The 23330-nt window shown below is 43.0% G+C and overlaps 1 protein-coding gene across 5 annotated transcripts in view; it reads right to left on the bottom strand.

The window, feature by feature from the left end:
• Positions 1 to 23330, bottom strand: part of LOC135524242 (inositol 1,4,5-trisphosphate receptor type 2-like) — a 170454-nt gene that overhangs the window by 36903 nt on the left and 110221 nt on the right. For 3 of the 5 annotated variants that reach the window (XM_064951604.1, XM_064951605.1, XM_064951606.1), the window contains 7 exons: positions 22371 to 22496; positions 16160 to 16335; positions 13656 to 13820; positions 13029 to 13206; positions 6209 to 6339; positions 5270 to 5435; positions 1265 to 1425 (listed from right to left, as the gene is read on the bottom strand). In XM_064951604.1, the coding sequence (XP_064807676.1) occupies positions 1265 to 1425; positions 5270 to 5435; positions 6209 to 6339; positions 13029 to 13206; positions 13656 to 13820; positions 16160 to 16335; positions 22371 to 22496 (1103 nt within the window). Of the gene's footprint in view, positions 1 to 1264; positions 1426 to 5269; positions 5436 to 6208; positions 6340 to 13028; positions 13207 to 13655; positions 13874 to 16159; positions 16336 to 22370; positions 22497 to 23330 lie in introns of those variants that run through there. The other 2 variants (XR_010452921.1, XM_064951607.1) reach the window with 2 other exon arrangements.

The raw sequence follows: 23330 nt of genomic DNA, 5'->3' as shown, positions 1-23330 counted from the left end.
ATGACATGTCAACAGGATAGACTAAATATTTCTCAGAGCTGAACATACACAGATCTTGATCTTATATTGTTCAGAAGAGATACAGATCTGGGACTGACTATTGTCTATAAATCCAGGTTGCTTTCTGTCAATCGCAGTGTTTATAGGGCCAACATCTAAAGAGAAGTACATCTACAACTCCTGACTCACCATGACGTCACCATGCACCAGTACCTCCGTCTGACTGGCCATCACTTCTTTAAAATGTGTTAATTACATTCAGTCGTCAACTATTTGTTATGCAAATAGTTGTTTTGAACCCACTGCAATGATGTTTGAACACATTAACCTCTTGGCAACCAACTAAAACCCCTTCTGATAAAGCTTTATTTAAAGCATCCAGCTATAATGTTTTATAACATGTTATAATCATGTATGAGCTTTAGTAAGGTCTTAAGACAAATAATATGTTATGCATCTGTTGTTTGTGATTTTTCAACACTTCAACAGATTGAAACTCGCTGGTATTAGTCAGGATCATTATGAGATGATTATAAGGGGTTTAAGACATGGGTATGACAACTCTTAACAATGCATTAGAAGTGCATCATAACAGCTCATGCATTTATGTCTCCTATGTATTGCTTTTTTCCCCAGACAGGTTGTGGCACGTTGCCACTCTTACTGAATGTCAGTAGCAAAACCCCAGGAGGGAGAAAGATAAGAGTGGAAGTCCCTAGTTTATGAGAAGTGCACTGTAGCATTATAACCAAGTCTAAGGAAAATGGAGGGGGGGGAGTCTGCTGCAGAGGCTGATGATTCACAGTTAGACCGGAACACATTTATCATTTTAGTCACTTAGCAGGCGCTCTTATCCAGAGCAACTTAAAGGAGCATTTAGGGTTAAGTACCTTGCTCAAGGGCACATCGGCAGATTTTTCACTGCCTCTGGCTGCTGAGGATACCTCGAGATGATACGGCGACTGCATACATTTAAAGGACAAACTGTGTGTTTGTGCGAGTATGTGTACTCATAACAGACATAGTACACATGTAAAAACAGCCAATACCTTTCAAATGGCAGTGACAGCAAGGAGTCCGAATTCAACGATCCAACACTGTTTTCACATTCAACACAGATGAGGTTCAAATATAAATCCTGACTCATCATTGCATCACCAGTACTTTGGTGCTAAAATAGACACACCGTTCTATCATGCAACACAGAGGTGTTGAGGTGAAGACCTGTGTAGATCATGGAAGAGGTAGCTCACCAACTACCCACCTTGATCATCTGGGCCACGTAGCTTTCTGGGCCAGTGTACTCTGTGGGGTCCTTCACCCTCACCAGAACCAGGAAGTACAGATAGTGCCACATGTTGTGTTCTGACGTGATGTGCTCCTCAAAGGACACCGTCTTGTTGTCAAACTTATCCCTCTCCAATCCTGAGTGAGGAAAAACAGTACTTATTTACTGATATACCAATTCACTGATACACCAATTCACTTTACCTTCGTCATATCCTGCAGTTTCGTTGCCGTTCTTAATTATATTTTTGAGCCTCTCTATTTGGGGTTTGCTGAGTACTCGGACAAAACGAGTATCGTAACGGATATGGAGAACTTTCCAAATACAATTGACAAGTATTTTTGTAATTATCTGTGATTGGAAAAATGTAATTGTCAGCTGACAGCACACATCTCTTTCACTCAAACAGTGTGAAGCACTCTGTGCTCGAAACAACTAAAGGCTAGTTCTTCGGTCTGTAAACAAATGGGCGGCAATTACTGTTATTATTTATTCTCACCCAGGCATGTTTACCAAGCGACAGATCAATAGAAAATAAAATGACAAACATAGATAGTTTATTTTTGATTGTACAAATGTTGTGGCATAAGTGTTGGGAGAGAAAAGGTTTGCTCCTCACAAAAGTTGAACAATATATGGGAGTTAGCCTATGTTCACCTAAATATATGTGTCTGGAATAAATGCAGGTAATATAGTAATTTTTGTTGTTGAAAAGTCAGCCAGCCAGCCACACACACGAAGTCAGAAGTTTACACATACCTTCCCAAATAAATGTATACTCGGTTTTTCACAATTCTTGAAATTTAATCCAAGTAAAAATTCCCTGCTTTAGGTCAGGTTAGGCCAGGTTATTAGGCCACTTTATTTTAAGAATGTGAAATGTCAGAATACTACTAGAGAGAATTACTTATTTCATCTTTTAATTTTTTCATTACATTCCCAGTGGGTCAGAAGTTCACATACACTCAATTAGTATTTGGTAGCATTGCCTTTAAATTGTTTAACTTGAGTCAAACGTTTCGGGTAGCCTTCCACAAGCTTCCCACAATAAGTTTGGTGAATTTTGGCCCATTCCTCCTGACAGAGCTGGTGTAACAGTCAGGTTTCTAGGCCTCCTTGCTCGCACACGCTTTTTCAGTTCTGCCCACAAATTTTCTATGGGATTGAGGTCAGGGCTTTGTGATGGCCACTCCAATACTTTGACATTGTTGTCCTCAAGCCATTTTGCCACAACTTTGGAAGCATGCTTGGGGTCATTGTCCATTTGGAAGACCCATTTGCAACCAAGCTTTAACTTCCTGACTGATATCATGAGATGTTGCTTCAATATATCTGCATAATTTTCCCTCTTCATGATATGCCATCGACTGTGTGAAGTGCACCAGTCCCTCCTGCAGCAAAGCACCCCCACAACATGATGCTGCCACCCCTGTGCTTCACGGTTGGGATGGTGTTATTTGGCTTGCAAGCCTCCCCCTTTTCCCCCAAACATAACAATGGTCATTATGGCCAAACAATTCTATTTTTGTTTCATCAGATCAGAGGATATTTCTCCAAAAAGTGCCATTTTTGTCCCCATCTGCAGTTGCAAACCGTAGTCTGGCTTTTTTATGGCTGTTTTGGAGCAGTGGCGTCTCCTTCCTGAGCGGTATGACGGCTGCGTGGTCCCATGGTGTTTATACTTGCGTACTATTGTTTGTACAGATGAACATGGTACCTTCAGGCATTTGGAAATTGCTCCCAAGGATGAACCAGACTTCCACAGGTACACCAGACATCTAGACATCCACAGGTACACCTCCAATTGACCCATTTGACTCAAATGATGTCAATTAGCCTATCAGAAGCTTCTAAAGCCATGATGTCATTTTCTGGAATTTTCCAAGCTGTTTAAAAGGCACAGTCAACTTAGTGTATGTAAACTTCTGACCCACTGGAATTGTGATACTGTGAATTCTAAGTGAAATAATCTGTCTGTAAACAATTGTTGAAAATGACTTGTCAAAACTATGACAAGGTCCTGTGTGGCTCAGTCGGTAGAGCATGGCGCTTGCAACGCCAAGCGTCGTGGGTTCGATTCCCGCTGGGGCCACCCATATGTAAAAGTAGTGGCCACAGCCGACTTGTAAGTCGCTTTGGACAAAAGCGTCTGCTAAATGGGATATATTATTATTATTATATATTATGAAATAACACATATGGAATCATGTAATAACCCAAAAAGTTAAACAAAATCAAAATATATTTTTTTATTTCAGATTCTTCAAATAGCCACCCTTTGCCTTGATGACAGCTTTGCACACTCTTGACAGACTCTCAACCAGCTTCATGACGTAGTCACCTGGAATGCATTTCCATTAACAGGTGTGCCTTCTTAAAAGTTGATTTGTAGAATTTCTTTCCTTCTTAATTAATTTGAGCCAATCAGTTGTGTTGTCACAAGGTAGGGGTGGTATACAGAAGATAGCCCTATTTGGTAAAATACCAAGTCCATATTATGGCAATAACAGCTCAAATAAGCAAAGAGAAATGACAGAACATCATTACTTTAAGACATGAAGGTCAGTCAATACAGACTTTTTCAAGAATTTTGAAAGATGGTTTTTGAAGTCGCAATAACCATCAAGCGCTATGATGAAATTGGCTCTCATGAGGACTGCCACAGGAATGGAAGAACCAGAGTTACCTCTGCTTCAGAGGATAAGTTCATTATAATTACCAGCCTCAGAAATTGCAGCCCAAATAAATGCTTCAGAGTTCAAGTAACAGACACATCTCAACATCAACTGTGTGCATCAGGCCTTCATGGACAAATTTCTGCAAAGAAACCACTACTAAAGGTGTAAGGGTAATCAACTATGTAAGGGCTATTTGACCAAGAATGAGAGTGATGTAGTCCTGCATCAGATGGCCCGGCCTCCACAATCCCCCAACCTCAGCCAAATTGAGATGTTGTGGGATGAGTCTGACTGCATAGTGAAGGAAAAGCAGCCAACAAGTGCTCAGAATATGTGGGAACTCCATCAAAACTGTTGGAAAAGCATTCCAGGTGAAGCTGGTTGAGAGAATGCCAAGAGTGTGCAAAGCTGTCGTCAAGGCAAAGGATGGCTATTTGAAGAATCTCAAATAGAAAATATATTTTGATTAATTTAACACTTTTTTGGTTACTACATGATTCCATATGTGTTATGTCATAGTTTTGATGTCTTCACTTTTATTCTACAATGTAGAAAATAGTACAAATAAAGAAAAACCCTTGAATGTGTAGGTGTGTAGGTAATGTCGGTGTGTAGGTAATGAATGAATGAATGAATGAATAAGTAAGTGAGTGAGTATATATATATAACTATCCTAGTTCATTGATCATTTAATAGGACTAAGTTAATCATGTGCGTTGTCACTGGTCGGGGTTGTTTAATAATGTGTGCGTGCAACTGAGCGAATTAATATAACGATGCGCTCCGAGATGTGTTCTGAATCATAGCGCAATAATGCGCAGTTGAGGTATAAGCTTTACTGGCATTTAAAACTCACTTCCAGGTTTTCCGATCACGAGTAAATCCAATTGCGAGTATTAAGTGTGATGATATAGATAGGTTTCTGAATACAAGTATGACGAGATCCTCACACCCCTACTCTCTATACGGTCTTGTTGTATATCTACAGCACATACTTCATTGTAATGTTCGATATGTACAGGCAGCAAGCACATAAGGAAGTCAGATTTTATTCTAACATTGCAAGACAGCTGAGGGAGTATTGCTATTAAAGTGGCAAAACGCAAGAAATTTACAGTAGAACATCGCATCAGGACGATACAAAAACCCACACATAACGCGACAGGACTGTACAATATGTATTTTCCTGCTATGTAGTTATGTGTACTGTTATGTAGTGCTGTGTAGTGTTATGTGGTGCTCTGTAGTCTTCTATGTAGTGCTATATAGAGTTATGTAGTGCTGTGTAGGGCTGTGAACCCACCACAGATGAAGCAGGTGGTCTTCAGTATCTCCTCCTTCCTCTGCTTCTCGCTCCTCAGGTCAGCGAACGTATCGATGATGACGCCGAAGATGAGGTTGAGGACGATGATGATGACGATGAAGAAGAACAGCAGGTCATACACCACACGGGCCACAAACAGAGGATCCTGGGTAACGAGTGGACCGGTGAGAAACAACGAGAGAGTGATCTTCAGCATCATCATTATCCACCTCGTGTAAAGTACTTAAGGAGTACTTTAAAGTATTTTTTGTGTATCTGTACTTTACTATATATATTTTTGGCAACTTTTACTTCACTACATTTCTAAAGAAAACAATGTACTTTTTACTCCATACATTTTCCCTGACACCCACAATTTGGAAAGGAAAATGGTCCAATTCACACACTTTTCAAGAGAACTTCCCTGGTCATCCCTACTGCCTCTGATATGGCGGACTCACTAAAAAATGCTTTGTTTGTAAATTATGTCTGAGTGTTGGAGTATGCCCTGGCTATCCTTCAATTAAAAAAAAAAGAAGAAAATTGTGCCGTTTGATTAAAATAAGGAAGTTGATTTTATTTTACTTTTGATGCTTAAGTATATTTTAGCTATTATGTTCACTTTTGATACTTAAGTATATTTAAAACCAAATACTTTTACTCAAGTAGTATTTAACTGGGTGATTCACTTTTACTTGAGTCATTTTCTATTAAGGTATCTATACTTTTACTCAAGTATGCAAATTGAGTACTTTTTCCACCCCTGCTATCCACATCCTCATAATCATCACCCCGATTAATACCATCAATTGAACTGTAATCATCACCACCAGCATCATCATGAAAAAATAGTTGGCCCTTTGTTTTAGTACATTTTATTAATGACTGGTTCATTGATCAATTGATTGATGGACTGACTGATTGGACAAGGTCACTCACGTCTTTGGAAGGTTTCCTCAGCACGTCTCCCACTCCCCCTCCGTTCCTTAGGCCCTGGTTCAGCACCGTCACGATACACATCAGCAGAGTGTCACACACACGCTCCGTCCCATCGTCCTCCCCCGCCATCGCTGGACACACACATCAAAACATACAGCCATGAGGAGTGTGTCTCTGTGTGTGTGAGCACAAGCAGCAGGGCAGGCCATTTCCCCCTCCTGCTACTCAATATTGTGTGTTAGGTAACTAATGATAGATGTACACATCAAAAGGTGGTAGTAGAGATTGAGATGGATCGAGAGGGTGAGAACATTGTCAGAGAAGGAGGGATAGAAATAGAGAGGAGCCGGCGAGATCACGTGTCGAGGCCCCTGTAGTGCAGGTGATCCATAGACACACACTGGACTAGAGAACAAAGATGAGGACGATGAGTCATCCCCTATATACCTCTGCTTCTCCCTCTCCACGATTACTCTACACTCAGGACTGAGAACTAACTGAACTAGCTGAGGTCTGAAAGTGCTGAAAGAGCAGTGGACCGGATTCAAACAAATACTGGCAGCGCAGTGTTTCCATTAGGAAAATGTGGCGGCAGACATTTGACCGGCAGCATTTTAATTTACAGAGCATGCAAGAAATTTACCGGACCCACATCCATCTGTTGTGCAACCGGATTAGGGCGTCCACGCACGTTCTCAAAATGACATGTCTTCTTAACAGGACATACAACTCGTATGCAACAGCAGGCATCATTCTTAATGAATTTCGATGAGCAATTTGAAGATGTTAGAATATATAGGCAGCGACTCCATAAGGCTAGAGAAGCTTTCCCTAGAGTACATCGAATTAAATTGTCAAAATTATATAGCTTAATCAGTTTACTCCTGTCTATACAGAAATAAATAAAATCAGTCAAACTGGGATACTACACCAGAAAGCATGATTTGGCCACAGAGGATCATTAGGAAACAAATTATACTCGTATAGACTATAGTCAGAAGGGCCAGCAATTTGAGCAGAGCTTGCGGCAAATACCAAATAGATGATTGTTGAGTTGCGACTGTCAGTGACCCCCAGCCAGGCATATCGTAATATTTAAAAATACAATCTCAAAAAAACAGGTTGGAAAACAAATGGCCATTGCTGTAATGAAAAGACAATGAAAAGACTCCAATTTGTCTTTGAATTATCAAGATTCTCAACTGAATTGAGAGAAAAGTAGTACTCTTATTGGCTGGCACCAGCGGAGAACATCGGCCATATCCCCAGTGATTGAGCATATTCACTGTCTTTATCATTGGGTCAGTGACACTTTTGTTTGTATTTGGACAATCACTTCCTCCTCCAGGTTATATAGACGTTGTTTTTGTTTCGCTCCTTTTCGTAATATATGGATGAGACAACATCGTTTTTATTGATCTGTTTGTCAGTGTCAGCAGAGTAGCCTGCCCTGTAATTTGTCGTATTAAAAAAGTTTCCGCTAATGTCTCCAGTCATACATAGTGTAGTAGAATTGCTTGAAATGTGTTTATAAAAAGGCCAATGTTTTCCTGTGCAAAAAAGGAGAATAAATTAAGGATAAAGCCTGCTTTCTGATAGTGTAGCCTAGGCCTACCCTGAGCCACTACGACTATCCAACCTACTCATCACATTAGGAATAGTAGACTATCTTAGATAAGTCCGCAAATGTGAGGATGCATGGAATGCCTGCCATTATAAAAGGTGTATTTTTATGGTTAAAATTTGCTTTGCCAAACTTGAAACTCACATGCCGCCTATGTTAGAATAACTGCCCACATTTACTTTTCCTCAGCCAACAAGACAAACAGCAAAATCAATAGCCTATGTCAATCTACTATCCTCCACAGTAGAAAAGTTGCCCTATTCTATTGGTCATCTTGTCATTCGGTACAAGAAAGAAATAGCCTTCTCCAAACAGACACTGGGACAGTTGTTGGATGATGGAACCCAAATTCATACAACTAGTATGCCTAGGCTACATCCAATTAGAAGCGCAGCAATGCACACAAGGCAGTAGGCTACGTGCAAATGAAAATATCTGTTAGAAATTTAGAAAGAGGGGAAATTTAAATATGCAACAACTAGCATGGGTTGCTAATGACTAGGATTGTGGCATTGGCTACCGGACAATTAAATAAAATTGATTTGAAAACCAATAGAAGATGAGAGAAAAAGGCTACTGGTTTCAATGGCATATAGAAGTCTTTAGAAAATAATTGCCTGCACGTTTGGTTTTGCCCAGTCTAGTCAAGGTAAGCCATGCCTCACAATATGCAGTAAAACGCTCAGGTTTCAAACAAATAAGTATGTCTTCAAAACGGATACTGCTTCCAGTTCATTGCAAAGTGGTGTGTGACACGCTGAAGCGTGCCTAGTTGCCTATACACTTGAATGGCAAATGGGAACCAAGCTTTAATTACCAGTTGAGAAATAAAAATGTATTTTTAATCGTGGACATAGTATTTTTTAAATACGATTGGCTTTAGAATTGTTGTGCAAAGACTGGTCTTATTAAAGCACGTTTCACTCCAGCAGCAACAATCAGCTGTTTGAGCTGTATCAGCAGCTCTCACGCTACATCGACTGGTATTTCAATCAATGAAGGATAAAATGCATTATTTCACAAAGGGATTTCTCTCTCTCTCACACACACACACACACAATTGGCTGGCACCAATAATTATTATTATAATTTATTTTTTTAATCGACCAAAAGCTGGCTATTACCGTCTAACGGAAACCCTGTGGCAAGTAAAGTCCAGGCCTGGAGCTCCCGCTGTGCACTCAGACAGCTCAGCCCACAGACAGACAGTACAATAAACACACACACCCAGACCAGCCGGTTATATAAGAGCGCCGATCTGTTCTACACTGCACGGCCACCACGCCAGATTATGCAACAGGTGCATATGTGCTGGTAAATTGTCTCTCCCGGACTGCCTGAGCGTTGTGCGAAAGCACACAAACACTCTTGTATGCATGCACTCACGCTCTGGAAAGCTCACACACATGGGGAAGTGTGCAACGGCACAGGCTATTAATGTTCCACGCACAGATGCATCAACATATAAGCGTGCACGCACACAATCAGTCAACAGAGACAGAGGTTTATCTTAAATCCATAGTCTTCTAAACTATGTTTAGTAAAATTGTGTTTACTAGTAATTACACATAGCTGTTATGACACAAAGCAAAAAATCCATCCTACTACTCAAAGTCTATATTCCTGTCAGTTCCAACTGACAACACTAAAATCTATTCCGTTTACTCTCCAGCCCTATTTCACTATTGATAAGCAGAGTGTCTGAAGAGAACAGCGGGTAATGATAAAATGAACCATCTGTCTCATGCTGTACTGCCGGGTGGTAACTACCACCGGGTGATAACTACACAGTGGGCAAAAAGGATTGTACTGACGTCATTAGAATGTATTTTATTAATTTGTGGACAGGTTGTATACTGGCTGTATAAGGAGGTTCTCACGACCGTGGGACACAGAATTTACCTGAAAATGACTGAGGCCAGTCAGGTGTGGGTATTGAAGGGGGCCAGTTAGGTGTGGGTATTGAAGGGGGCCAGTTGGGTGTGGATGGGGGCAGGGTAGGCCTAATGGGAAGACTATGGGGCCTCAGTCCAGTGTGAAAGGAGTGCAGACATCAAATCATCAGAGATCATGGACCTTCTAAGTAAGCAGTGACGAGATCAGTGATCAGCAGGACAGGCTTAGGAGGGTGGGGTGCTGCAGGGGAACAGAGTAAATGGGCAGAGATGCCAAGGTAACCTGCCCAAATGACTATACTGTTGCACACATCTACAGTCGTATGCAAAAGTTTGGGCACCCCTCAGGGGCTGCATAATAATTTACTCTGTCGTCACAGAAAATGATCACAGTGGCATGCCATTCATTTTCTAATAAAAGCTGAGTACTGTGATATTGTCCAGACAAAGATGTTTAGTGTAGCAATATTAAGTTGTATGAAATCAGATGAAGGATGGTGAGAACAGTCAAAAACAGCCCACAGACCACCTCCAAAGACCTACAACATCATCTTGCTGCAGATGGTGTCACTGTGCATCGTTCAACAATTCAGCTCACTTTGCAAAAGGAGAAGCTGTATGGGAGAGTGATGTGGAAGAAGCCTTTTCTGCACACACGCCACAAACAGAGTCGCTTGAGGTATGCAAACGCACATTTGGACAAGCCAGCTTCATTTTGGAATAAGATGCTGTGGACTGATGAAACAAAGATTGAGTTATTTGGTCATAACAAGGGACGTTATGCATGGCGGCAAAAGAACACAGCGTTCCAAGAAAAACACTTGCTACCCACAGTAAAATTTGGTGGGGGTTCCATCATGCTGTGGGGCTGTGTGGCCCGTGCCGGTACTGGGAATCTTGTTAAAGTTGAGGGTCACATGGATTCCACTCAATATCAGCAGATTCTTGGGAATAATGTTGAAGAATCAGTCACAAAGTTGAAGTTACGCCGGGGCTGGATATTTCAACAAGACAACGACCCAAAACACTGCTCAAAATCTACCCAGGCATTTATGCAGAGGAACAAGTACAATGTTCTGGAATGGCCATCCCAGTCCCCAGACCTGAATATCATTGAGAATCTGTGGGATGATTTGAAGTGGGCTGTCCATATTCGGCAACCATCAAACCTAACTGAACTGGAGATGTTTTGTAAGGGGGAATGGTCCAAAATACCTTCATCCAGACACTCATTAGAGGCTATGGGAAGCTTCTAGAGGCTGTTATTTTAGCAAAAGGAGGCTCTACTAAATATTGATGTGATTTTTCTATTGGGGTGCCAAAATTTATGGACCTGTCTAATTTTGTTTTGATGCATATTGCACATTTTCTGTTAATCCAATAAACCTCATTTCACTACTGATATATTACTGTGTCCATCAGTTATTTGATAGATCAAAATTAAATTGCTGATCCAAACACAAAATTATTTATAAATGGAAATCATGGAAATTGTCAGGGGTGCCCAAACTTTTTCATACGACTGTATAGCCATGAAATTCTTTGAAAGGCTGGTCATAGCTCACATCAACACCCTGATCCCAGACACCCTGATCCCACTCCAATTCGCATACCGCCCAACAAATCCCCAGATGACCAATCTCTATTGCACTCCACACTGCCCTCACCCACCTGGACGAAAGAAAAACCTCTGTAAGAATGCTGTTCATTGACTACAGCTCAGCATTCAATGCCATAGTCCCTTCCAAGCGCATCACCAATCTCAGGACCCTAGGACTGAACACCTCACTCTGCAACTGGATCCTGGCCTTCCTGACAGGCCACCCCTAGGCGGTGAGGGTTGACAACACCACATCGACCACGCTGACCATCAGCATGGACTACCTGTATGGACCCTTTTTATCCACTAACTCTTGCAATGACTATGCACACTCACTGGATTCTGTGTCCCTCGGCCACACACAATTTCACACTCATCACATATGGGGCGGCAGAAAGCCTAGTGTTTAGAGCGTTGGGCCAGTAACCAAAAGGTTGCTGGATTGAATCCCGAGCTGACAAGGTAAAAAAATGTCGTTCTGCCCCTGAACAAGACAGTTTTGTATTTTATTTTACCTTTATTTAAATAGGCAAGTCAGTTAAGAACAAATTCTTATTTTCAATGATGGCCTAGGAACAGTGGGTTAACTGCCTGTTCAGGGGCAGAACGACAGATTTGTACCTTGTCAGCTCGGGGATTTGAACTTGCAACCTTCCGGTTACTAGCCCAACGCTCCCCGGTAGGCCGTCATTGTAAATAAGAATTTGTTCTTAACTGACTAGTTAAATAAAAGTTCAATAATCCCTCGTACCCTGCAAATAACATGGTATACCAGTACCGAGTCTATTTTTTACTTATTGTCTGCCACTGTGTATTTAATCCTTGTGTCACTACTTCAAATGTAAAAATAATAATTTACATACAGTGCCTTGCGAAGGTATTCGGCCCCCTTGAACTTTGCAACCTTTTGCCACATTTTAGGCTTCAAACAAAGATATAAAACTGTATTTTTTTGTGAAGAATCAACAACAAGTGGGACACAATCATGAAGTGGAACGACATTTATTGGATATTTCAAAAATTTTAACAAATCAAAAACTGAAAAATTGGGCGTGCAAAATTATTCAGCCCCCTTAAGTTAATACTTTGTAGCCCCACCTTTTGCTGCGATTACAGCTGTAAGTCGCTTGGGGTATGTCTCTATCAGTTTTGCACATCGAGAGACTGAAATTTTTTCCCATTCCTCCTTGCAAAACAGCTCGAGCTCAGTGAGGTTGGATGGAGAGCATTTGTGAACAGCAGCTTTCAGTTCTTTCCACAGATTCTCGATTGGATTCAGGTCTGGACTTTGACTTGACCATTCTAACACCTGGATATGTTTATTTTTGACACACAAATATGCACACATATATATATATACACATACACACACACATACACACCTCCTTAACCCTGCGTTGTTGGAAAAGACCCGTAAGTAAGCATTTTACTGTTAGCCTACAACTGTTGTTTACAAAGCAAGTGACAAATAACATTTGATTTGAGACCTAGGGTAGTATAGGGGCTGAGGAACAGTTTGTACTAACTGAACTAGGGGTAAAAGTGCAGAGACCTAGGGTAGAGCATAAAGGCGAAGGTAGTGAGTAGGGGTTGATTGTGGGTACTGAATGAAGGGGTGGGGGGGGGGGGGTAATAGGAAAGAGGCCAGGATAGAGTACGGGGTTCTGGGATGAAGAGGAGAGGGCATCTATGGGCACTGACCTGGCAGACGTTGCACGTCCATGCGGAAGTCGTCCTTGAGGAAGAGGAAGCCCACGATGGAGAAGAGGTAGACCAGGATGAGGGCCAGTACAGCCGTGAGGACGATGGAGCGTCCATTACGCGTCACACTCTTGACCACATTCAGCAGGGTCTCCTCGCGGTTCAGCAGGTCAAAGAGCTGAGGGGCACAGACACACAGTCAGACAGATACAGACACAGCCACACAGCTGTAGGAGAGCTGTAGAGGAACCAGACATCCCAAAGCTTCCGATTGGCAGCAAGTGCAAAAATAGGAGAGGATGTGTCTTTCTGCAACTGTGTCTGAAAAACCTGGTACAAGGAGGAACAAGGAAACCACAAAGCTAAACGACATAACCACACAACAACCACCTGCTGTCATCACATGGCACCAAGAAAGGTCCAGACTTAAATCAAGACCATTGTCAAACGTCAGTTTGAGGTTTTCTGAATAATAATCAAGTACTTTGAAGTTCAATGAATCCACTTTATTGAATTGAATGGATAACATTTTTTAAAAAATGAGTAATAATATCAAACATGGTCTTTTTTAAGTTTAATGGTGAAGTGCTGCAGAGAAGACCAGACAGAGAGATTGTTTCGACTAACCAGGAAGCTGTAGAAGAACTCGTGGACGAAGAGGCCCAGCATACAGACGATGACATAGCCCACGTGGTAGAGGAAGGGCATGTCCATGACCACCGGCTTGTAGCCCCGTGTGAACGTCCCCTGGTTGCCCACAAAGCTCACCAGGAACACAATCTTATTGAGGAGCTGGAGAGATGAGAGAGGAGAGGACTGAGCAATGGCTTCCATAGAAGACGATGCTGAAATCACAAGAAAACATTTGTACACTGTAGGCTTGGGCAGTATAACGTATACCGGGGTATTTGGAAAAAGCCAAGCGACATGCGTTCTTCATGTCAACTCACATTATTATGAAGCTTATGGTAGTCCCCAGTCAAATGGTGTTAGTTTACAAGCACAACGATGAGAGACCGGAGCCTTGTGATCTAATTACAGTACGGAATTCACAACATGTTTGCCAGCTAGATGACTTATAACTATTAAGTTAACTGTCTAAAATGTGCTGAATGCTCTGCAGTTGTGCATTTGGTTTGCTAATTAGTAGCTAGTTAGCTATCTAGCTAAGCATTCGCTTGGTAACTGCAAAGAATCCCCTCCTGGATCAAGAGCCTTGCTGGCGAATATTTGTTTTGTGCCGCAAACTGAGAGTAGAATCTCTACAAAATGCTCGCAATGCACTCATTAGCATTTAGTTAGCATTCTCAATTGGATCTTAAATGTTAGCAATGTTAACAAGTACCTTCGGATTACAGAGTATCAGTGGGGTTTGAAAACAACGCCCCTTGTGTTCATTACCGAATATCCCAGTTTGGCACAAGGTCGGTAATGAAGGTATGATAATCTGGATACCGCCCAATCCTAGTACACTGTACATTTACTTAAAAATATCCTGTCCGTATTTTACTGTTCTGTACTTTTTGAAAACAAATTGCCTCTTGGGAATAATAAAACATCAATAATAGAATTAATTAACAACAGTAATTCTTATTTTCTGATATAACAATGCCAAAACCGGGAGCATCCCAGCCGTAGACGGGTTGGGGTTAACTTCTCTAGGATAGGGGGCAGCATTCGGAGTCTTGGATGAAAAGCATGCCCAAATTCAACTGCCTGCTACTCATCCCCAGAAGATAAGATATGCATATTATTAGTATTATTATTAATATTATTATTAATATTATTAGATTTGGATAGAAAACCCTCTGAAGTTTCTAAAACTGTCATGAATCATGTCTGTGAGTATAACAGAACTTATGTAGCAGGCGAAACCACGAGGACAAACCATTCAGATTTTTTTTTTTTTCTTTGTAAAATTTTACCCCCTTTTTTCTCCCCAATTTCATGGTATCCAATTGTTAGTTGCTACTATCTTGTCTCATCGCTACAACTCCCGTACGGGCTCGGGAGAGACGAAGGTTGAAAGTCATGCGTCCTCCGATATACAACCCAACCAAGCCGCACCGCTTCTTAACACAGCATTTAAATAACAAAACAAATTGACAATACAACTTTCATAACAGTTACATACCAATAAAAAGAGGCTATCCTGCTGGCCTTACTGGGTGGATAGGAACATTAGCCTGCTGGCCTTACTGGGTGGATAGGAACATTAGCCTGCTGGCCTTACTGGGTCGAACGGAACATTAGACCGAGCTTTTTAAGAGGGATATCACAAGTGGCACAAATGATTGTCTAGTTCCGTTTTCCTGCCGAGGGGTGCCCTATACCTGCGCCCAGAGGGTTCAAAGTCCGGGTACAGGGGGTGGCTTGGGTCTAAAATGATTTTGTGAGCCTTGCGGAGGGCCTTGACCTCAAAGATCTCATCCAGGCCTGTCTGTTTGACTCCAAGTACCTGGCTTGCTGTGGTGATAATCAGCATATCTCTCTGGCTGACAGTGGCATTGCCAAACCAACAAACAATATAATTTTTTTTAAATACTCTCAATGAAATATGTATAAAACAGAGACAGTATAGTACAATTAACATTAAAAGATCCTAGCTTTTTGAGAAAGTACAGTCTCTGTTGACTCTTTTTGTAGATCAGGTCTGTAGTATATTTACTACACTGAAGCTTATTGTCCAAGAGGACACCCAGATATTTGTATTCCTCTATAATCTCTATGTTCTGATAGATGTTGCAGAGGTAGGTGTTGTATGCATCCTGAAGTCTATGCACATCTCTTTGGTCTTATTGTTATTGAGGACCAAGTGTGATTCGTCACACCACTCTACAAAGTCATTTAGGACTGGGCCATGGTGTTCCTCGTCATCATGCAACAGTGTCATCAGCGACACTGCCTTGATCAGCGAACTTAACGAAGTGTCTGTCAGGATGGCGTAAAGTGTCTTGCTCATGGGCACACCGACAGTAGGTAGCACGTGGGATATTGATGCTAGCAAACCTCCGGGTGCCGGCTAACTCCCACCAGATTTACCCCATCTGCCCTGGGATTAGAACCTAGTACACTGCCCACCTCTCTAACATCAAGGATATCGTTGCCCTCGGTAACTCTACTGTACTTACGTTGGCGGCGCCCAGTAGCAACAGGGTGGGGTCCAGGCCCAGTGTGTAGATGGAGCGCAGTATAATAGAGACCAGGAAGGGCCGGACACTCCCTGGTTTGGGAAGGATGAAGAGCATGGTGGTACACACCACCAATGCCACCCACAGCAGGATGGATACAAAGGGGGGCAGGATGCCTGGGGATGAGATACAAGCAAATGTCAACAACAACAAAGACAGATTAAGACATTAGCGCTGTTCAGAGAGGTGGCATTTGGATTCATGTATTATGTAACAGAAGTGAGTGCTTCATTATAGCCTGGTCCCTGATGTTTGTGCCGTCTTGCCAGTTGGGGACAAGGCCTTAGCTAAGATGCAACTGCCAACTGGCTAGACAACGCAAGCAGATCTGGGACCAGGATAGCACTTAGCTACACTTGGCACAACACTATGTTGTCTCTAGTCTCTCTGCATCTCTCTCTCACAATGGGCATGTCCCAATGACCATTGTGCCCCTCTTAAATTCTGTCTTCTACTTACCACGCGATTCAACGTTTAGTGTGATTATCACACACGTGGTCATGCAGAAAACGCCAAACAAGACTGGGACTTTCTCGCATCGTGACCTACCTAGTGCCTCTAGATTTCTCCGTGACTACTATCATGACATGCACAGTCATGTTTCCAGTCACAAGCAGGCTTTATTTAGCCTTTCCCCAAGAGGAACTGGCTGCAACTCACTAGTAAACTGCCTATTTCTCAGGACCAGATGCTAGAATATGCATATAATTGACAGCTTAGGATAGAAAACACTCTAAAGTTTCCAAAACTGTAAAAATATTGTCTGTGAGTATAACATAACTGATATTGCAGGCGAAAGCCTAAGAAAAATCCAACCAGGAAGTGACTCATATTTTGAAACCGTTGTATTCCTATGCATCCCTATTGGCCATTGAAAGGGATATCAACCAGATTCCTTTTTTCTACGTATTCCCTAAGGTGTCTACAGCCTTTCGACGTAGTTTCACGCCTTTATGTTGAAGAATGAGCGTAAAGGACCACATTGCGTAAGTGGCCAGCTGAGGGCTCTCAGAGTGATTCTTGCGTAAAAGACAGAGGTAGCCATTTGGGTAGTTTGAAGAGGTTAAGAGAAGGCCTAAAAGGGGCTAGCAAATTGGGCCTCAGTTACCAGCTGCACAATCATTTTCTTAAAAAAATGACAAAGCAGGATTATGTGGAAGCATACCCTACCACCTTCGAAAGAACGGCAGAGAGAGAAGTGGCTGCCGAAATAAGAATGGGCAGGGCTTCTGGCACCATACCTGGCAGGGGATGCTCAAAAAGCGTAATTCGACCTAAGTGTTGAAAGATGCACAGGATTACGATAAAATGAAGGAAGAGATTCTGACTAGACTGGGAGTAATCGATACCGTGAGGGCACACTGCTTCCACCAGTGGGCCAACAGACCTGGACAACCCCCCCTGAACACCAATGTTCGACTTGATTCACCTGACACGGAAATGGTTGCAACCGGGGACCTGTTCACCCGCCGAGATTGTCGAGACCATCATACTCGACCAGCGGGGTCTACCCTGAGAACTTCGATGATGGGTTGGCCAGGGTTTCGTGCATTCATGGGGAAATCCGCCCGTACTCCACAGCCTTAGTGAGCAGACAAACTGAGGACAGGCTGCTGGATTGAGGTCGACGTGGTCCCGAAGATGCCGTATGATGTAATACTGGGTAGATGCTGTCCTAACTTTGCGAGGTCAAGCTAAAATAACGGCATATTTGAGAAGACAAACACCCGACCAAGCAGGAAGTAGCATGTAGCCCTCAACCAAAGTCAAGAAAAGAGAAGGTTTCTCAGGAGCCAACCTCACAGGGGCTAGTAGGGGAGGATGAGGAAGAAGGGGCAGACCCTGTCAATAGCGAGCAGCCCGGTACTAGTGGGGCCAGGATCCAGAGGGCGACTATCTAGAACTAACAGACCTGGCAGGGTCCCTGACTAATTTCAGGATGGCCTAGATCCAGGATCCAACCCTGCGGCAAGCCAGAGCAGATGTCTAGATCGTAGATGGTACTCCCATAAATGATAAGATGATGCCTAATAGTTTCCCCCACTTCATGAAAAACGGGTTGGTGTACAGAGTCTCAAACATAGGGGTTGATGTAGTGAAACAGTTGATCCCCACTCGGTACTGGAGAACAGTATTCTGGGGGGACACCTTGGTATCAATAAAACCCAAGACCAGATTGTGAGGAGGTTTTACTGGCCAGGATATCAGGTTGAGGTGGCTCGACAGTGTGGAGAGTGCCCCGAGTTCCAGTTAACAGCTCCCCAACCAGCTGTTAGAAGCCTGTTAGTGCCAATCCCCATAATCAAAATGCCATTTGAGAGGATAGCAATGGATATAGTGGGCCCACTACCAAATCCGCCAGAGGGCACCAATACATTCTGGTCATCTTAGATTATGTCACTCGATACCCAGAAGCCATTCCCCTTCGGATGATGCCTTCCAAAAATATTGCCAAGGTATTAGTGCTCCTGTTCACCAGGGTAGGGATTCCAAGGAGATCCTTACTGACCAGGGGACCGCCTTTTTGTCCCGCCTTATGGCAGACCTTTGTAAGTTGTTGCAGGTGAAACAGTTGAGGACATTGGTTTACCATCCTCAGAAGAGAGAATTAACCATACTCTGAAGCAAATGCTCAGGAAGATAATTGATAAGGATGAGAGAACCAGGGATTGCATGTTGCCGTATCTGATGTTTGCCATTAGAGGTTCCCCTCACTGGGGTTTTCACCCTTTGAGCTGGTATATGGGATGCACCCCTGGGGAATCTTAGACATCGCCCGGGAAACCTGGGAGCACCAATCCACACCTTACACTAGTGTTATAGAGCACGTCACAACAATGCAAGACAAGACAGCCACAGTCACGCCCATCGCCAGAGAGCACGAGAGAAGCACTAAGAGCACCAGCGGCACACTTATAAACGGCAGGCTACCCTGAGGGGATTTCAACCGGGAGATCAGGTGTTATTGCTGGTCCCCACAGTAGAGTGTAAACTACAAGCTACATGGAAAGGACCATATGAAGTGCTGGAGAGAATAGGAGAAGATAATTATCGGATCCGACAGCCAGGTCGTCAGCCTCCAGAACAGATCAATCACATTAACCTGTTAAAAGCATGGAGAGAGAGAGAAACATTAATTGTCACGTACCCCACACCCACTCAGGAGGCAGCTGAAGTGTATGTTTCACTTACTCTGTACTCATCACAAGCACAGGAAGTAAAGACCCTGATCCAGAAAAACAGAGATGTGCTTTCAGGGATACCAGGCCGAATTAAGGTTATGGCTCATGATATTGTTTCCCGACCAGGGAGAAAAGTGAGCATGAGGCCATAATCGGGGACCCAAGGCTCGACAAGCTGCGATTAGAGCAAAGACAGAGAAAAGTTTGGCACATGGAGTGGTTGTAGAATCATAGTGAGTGGTCTAGCCCAATTGTGATGGTCTCCAAGCGGTTTTGTAATGATTTTTGGAAGGTAAATGAAATCTCCATGTTTGATGCCCATCCCATGCCCCGAGTAGATGAACTATTGGAAAAAATTGGTAAAGCTCGGTACATTACGACCTTGGACCTAGCCAAAGGTTACTGGCAAATTCCTCTGACCCCCAGAGCCAAAGAAAAGACAGCCTTTGCAACCCCTGACGGTTTGTTTCTATACCCTGTCATGCCATTCAGCTTACACCTGGCCCAGCCACCTTTCAATGGCTAATGGACCAGGTCTTAAAACCGCAGCGAGGTTACGCCACAGCCTAGTTAGATGACGTGGGGATCTACAGCCCAGATTGGGAATCCCACTTACCCTGGGTACAGGCAGTGCTAGATGCCCTTAGGAAGGCAGGGCTCACGGCGAACCCTGCCAAGTGTTACTTGGGGTTAGAGGAAACCGAATATCTGGGATACACCGTGGGAAGAAGGATAATCAAACCCCAACTTAAGAAGGTCTAGGCAATTAGAGAATGGCCGAAACCAGTAAATAAGAAGCAGGTTCGAGCCTTCCTAGGGTTGACCGGTTATTATCGGAAGTTCATCCCAAGTTAATGACACAGTGGCCGCCCCACTCACCGAAATGACTAGAGCCAGAGGGCCAAATATGGGATGAAAAGGCCACCAAAGCATTTAGAACATTACAGGAGGCTCTCTGCTGAAATCCAATGCTGGTGGTACCAGACTTGAGCGCAAGTTCGTAGTTCAGATGGATGCCTCAGAGGTCGGCTTGAGAGCCGTGCTATCCCAAGAGGTAGAACACCCCATCCTGTTTTTAAAACAGGAAGCTGAAACCATGGTAGACCAACTACTCAGTCGTTGAGAAAGAAATGCTGGCAGTAGAGTGGGCTCTAGAGAGCCTGAAATACTACCTGCTAGGACACCACTTCACCCTCATCAGTGACCATGCTGCACTCACCTGGATGCATAGAGCTAAAGAGAAGAATGCTCGGGTCACCAAAATCACCCCAGAATGAGAGTTTTTTTCGAACAGGACAGTACCTGTATGTTGGATTCTCCGTCCAGGCCGCAGGCGTGATCATGGATAGCAGGGTTTGGGACATGAATCGGGTTCTCGGTAGGTCCAGGTCCAAACGCCAACAGGTAAGTCCAAACAGTCCAGGTCATACACGGTAAATCCATCCGATATAAATTGACTCCTTCTCTATGGTTCACAGATTCCCAGCCCCTTGGTCTCGCTCTTCCTGGTTTGTCTTAAATTGTTTAACTTGGATCAAACGTTTTGGGTAGCCTTCCACAAGCTTCACAAAACAAGTTGGGTGAATTTCGGCCCATTCCTCCTGACAGAGCTGGTGTAAATGAGTCAGGTTTGTAGGCCTCCTTGCTCTCACACACTTTTTCAGTTCTGCCCACAATGTTTCTATAGGATTGAGGTCAGGGCTTTATGATAGCCACTCCAATACTTTGACTTTGTTGTCCTTAAGCCATTTTGCCACAACTTTGGAAGCATGTTTGGTGTCAATGTCCATTTGGAAGACCCATTTGCGACCAAGCTTTAACTTCTTGACTGATGTCTTGAGATGCTGCTTCAATCTATCCACATCATTTTCCTTCCTCAGGATGCCATCTATTTTGTGAAGTGCACCAGTCCCTCCTGCAGCAAAGCACCACCACAACATGATACTGCTACCCCGTGATTCACGGTTGGGATGGTGTTCTTCGGCTTGCAAATCTCCCCCTTTTTCATCCAAACATAACAATGGTCATTATGGCCAAACAGTTATATTTTTGTTTCATCAGACCAGAGGACATTTCTCCAAAAAGTACAATCTTTGTTCCCATCTGCAGTTGCAAACTGTAGTCTGGCTTTATTGTGGCAGTTTTGGAGCAGTGGCTTCTTCCTTGCTGAGTGGCCTTTCAGGTTATGTTGATATAGGACTCATTTTACTGTGGATATAGATATTTTTGTACCGGTTTCCCCCAGCATCTTCACAAGGTCCTTTGGTGTTGTTCTGGGATTGATTTGCACTTTTCGCACCAAAGTACATTCATTTCTAGGAGACAGAACGCGTCTCCTTCCTGAGTGGTATGACGGCTGCGTGGTCCGATGGTGTTTATACTTGCGTACAGTTGTTTGTACAGATGAAAGTGGTACTTTCAGGCATTTGTAAATTACTCCCAAGGATGAACCAGACTTGTGGAAGTCTACAATATTTTTTGAAGTCTTGGCTAATTTCTTTTGATTTTTCCATGATATCAAGCAAAGAGGCACTGAGTTTGAAGGTAGGCTTTGAAATACATCCACATGTACACCTCCAATTGACTCAAATTATGTCAAAAGCTTCTAAAGCCATGACATAATTTTCTGGAATATTCCAAGCTGTTTAAAGGCACAGTCAACTTAGTGTATGTAAACTTCTGACCCACTGGAATTGTGACACAGTGAATTATAATTGAAATAATCTGTCTGTAAACAAAAATTACTTGTGTCATGCACAAAGTAGATGTCCTAATTGACTTGCCAAAACTATAGCTTGTTAACAAGAAATTTGTGGAGTGGTTGAAAACAAGTTTTAATGACTCCAACCTAAGTGTATGTAAACTTCCAACTTCAACTGTATGTCGCTGCTAAATGAATATAGGGGAAACACTGGCAACCATGTGCCCTATAGAATAAGACCCAGCTGTAGGCCATTAGAAAATCTCACCTTCATCTTCGTCGTCACCGAAGGGGTAGAAAAGAGCCACGGCCACATTGACTAGCACTGCCAGGTAGAAAGAGATGCTTCCCCACAGAGAGATGTGCCGAGAGAACCAGAACAGAGCAAGGTTATCTGAACAGACACAGGGGACATCTGGTTAAAACCTGTTAAAGATAGGGCTGTCTGCTGCCCCCTTTGGAGTAATTGCGTGCCCATATTAAACAGAAACAAAATCTTTCAAAAATTGCTAATATATGCATATAAAAAATATTATTCACTCTAAAGTTTCTAAAACCGTTGAAATTATGTCTGTATGTAAAGCAGAACTCTCAGGGCAGTCATTCTCCCAAACTCTCTCGTCATCATAAAAGTTGGCCCAACTTTGACGTCATCGCCCCCACCCTTCCCAAGCGCCTACAGACCTGGGAACAGTTTCTATGTCTTCAGCGCGATGTCTGCTTTCAATGGGGCTTCTCATTGTGAGAATAGCGCGCTCACGAGAGTTTTGGCGGCCCGAAACCTTTCGGTCACGCGAAAAAAAGGTCACATTCATGCGCACTCTCCTCGGGTGATCTCTCTCTTTCAAGAATGATTAAACGACGCGTGTGTTTCTGTTCGTCCTGAGAATTGTTGTGCACCTTTATAACATGCTAAAGCTTGGTTATGAACATAGTTTGACAAGTTTAGTCGACATATAATATGTAAATTCGATGTTTTGGTGCGCATCCACTTGACTTTTGGCTGCATTTCAACCGAAATATGCCGTGTTTGATAACCGAAAGACACAGACTTCACAACTAAACAATGTTTTTGGTGAGTATAATTCCTTCCAGGTCTTCTGATGGAAGAACAGCAAAGGTAAGGGAATATTTATGTGTTAAATTTGGGTTTCTGTGGACTCCAAGATAGAGGAGCCATCATGCTAATTTCTGAGCGCCGACTCATATTATAGCCTAGTGAACGAAT

Source organism: Oncorhynchus masou, chromosome 31, assembly GCF_036934945.1.
Source record: "Oncorhynchus masou masou isolate Uvic2021 chromosome 31, UVic_Omas_1.1, whole genome shotgun sequence".
NCBI classification, from domain to species: Eukaryota; Metazoa; Chordata; class Actinopteri; order Salmoniformes; family Salmonidae; genus Oncorhynchus; species Oncorhynchus masou.
The sequence above is the reverse complement of the archived record's forward strand: the minus strand, read 5'-3'. Positions and strand labels throughout refer to the sequence as shown.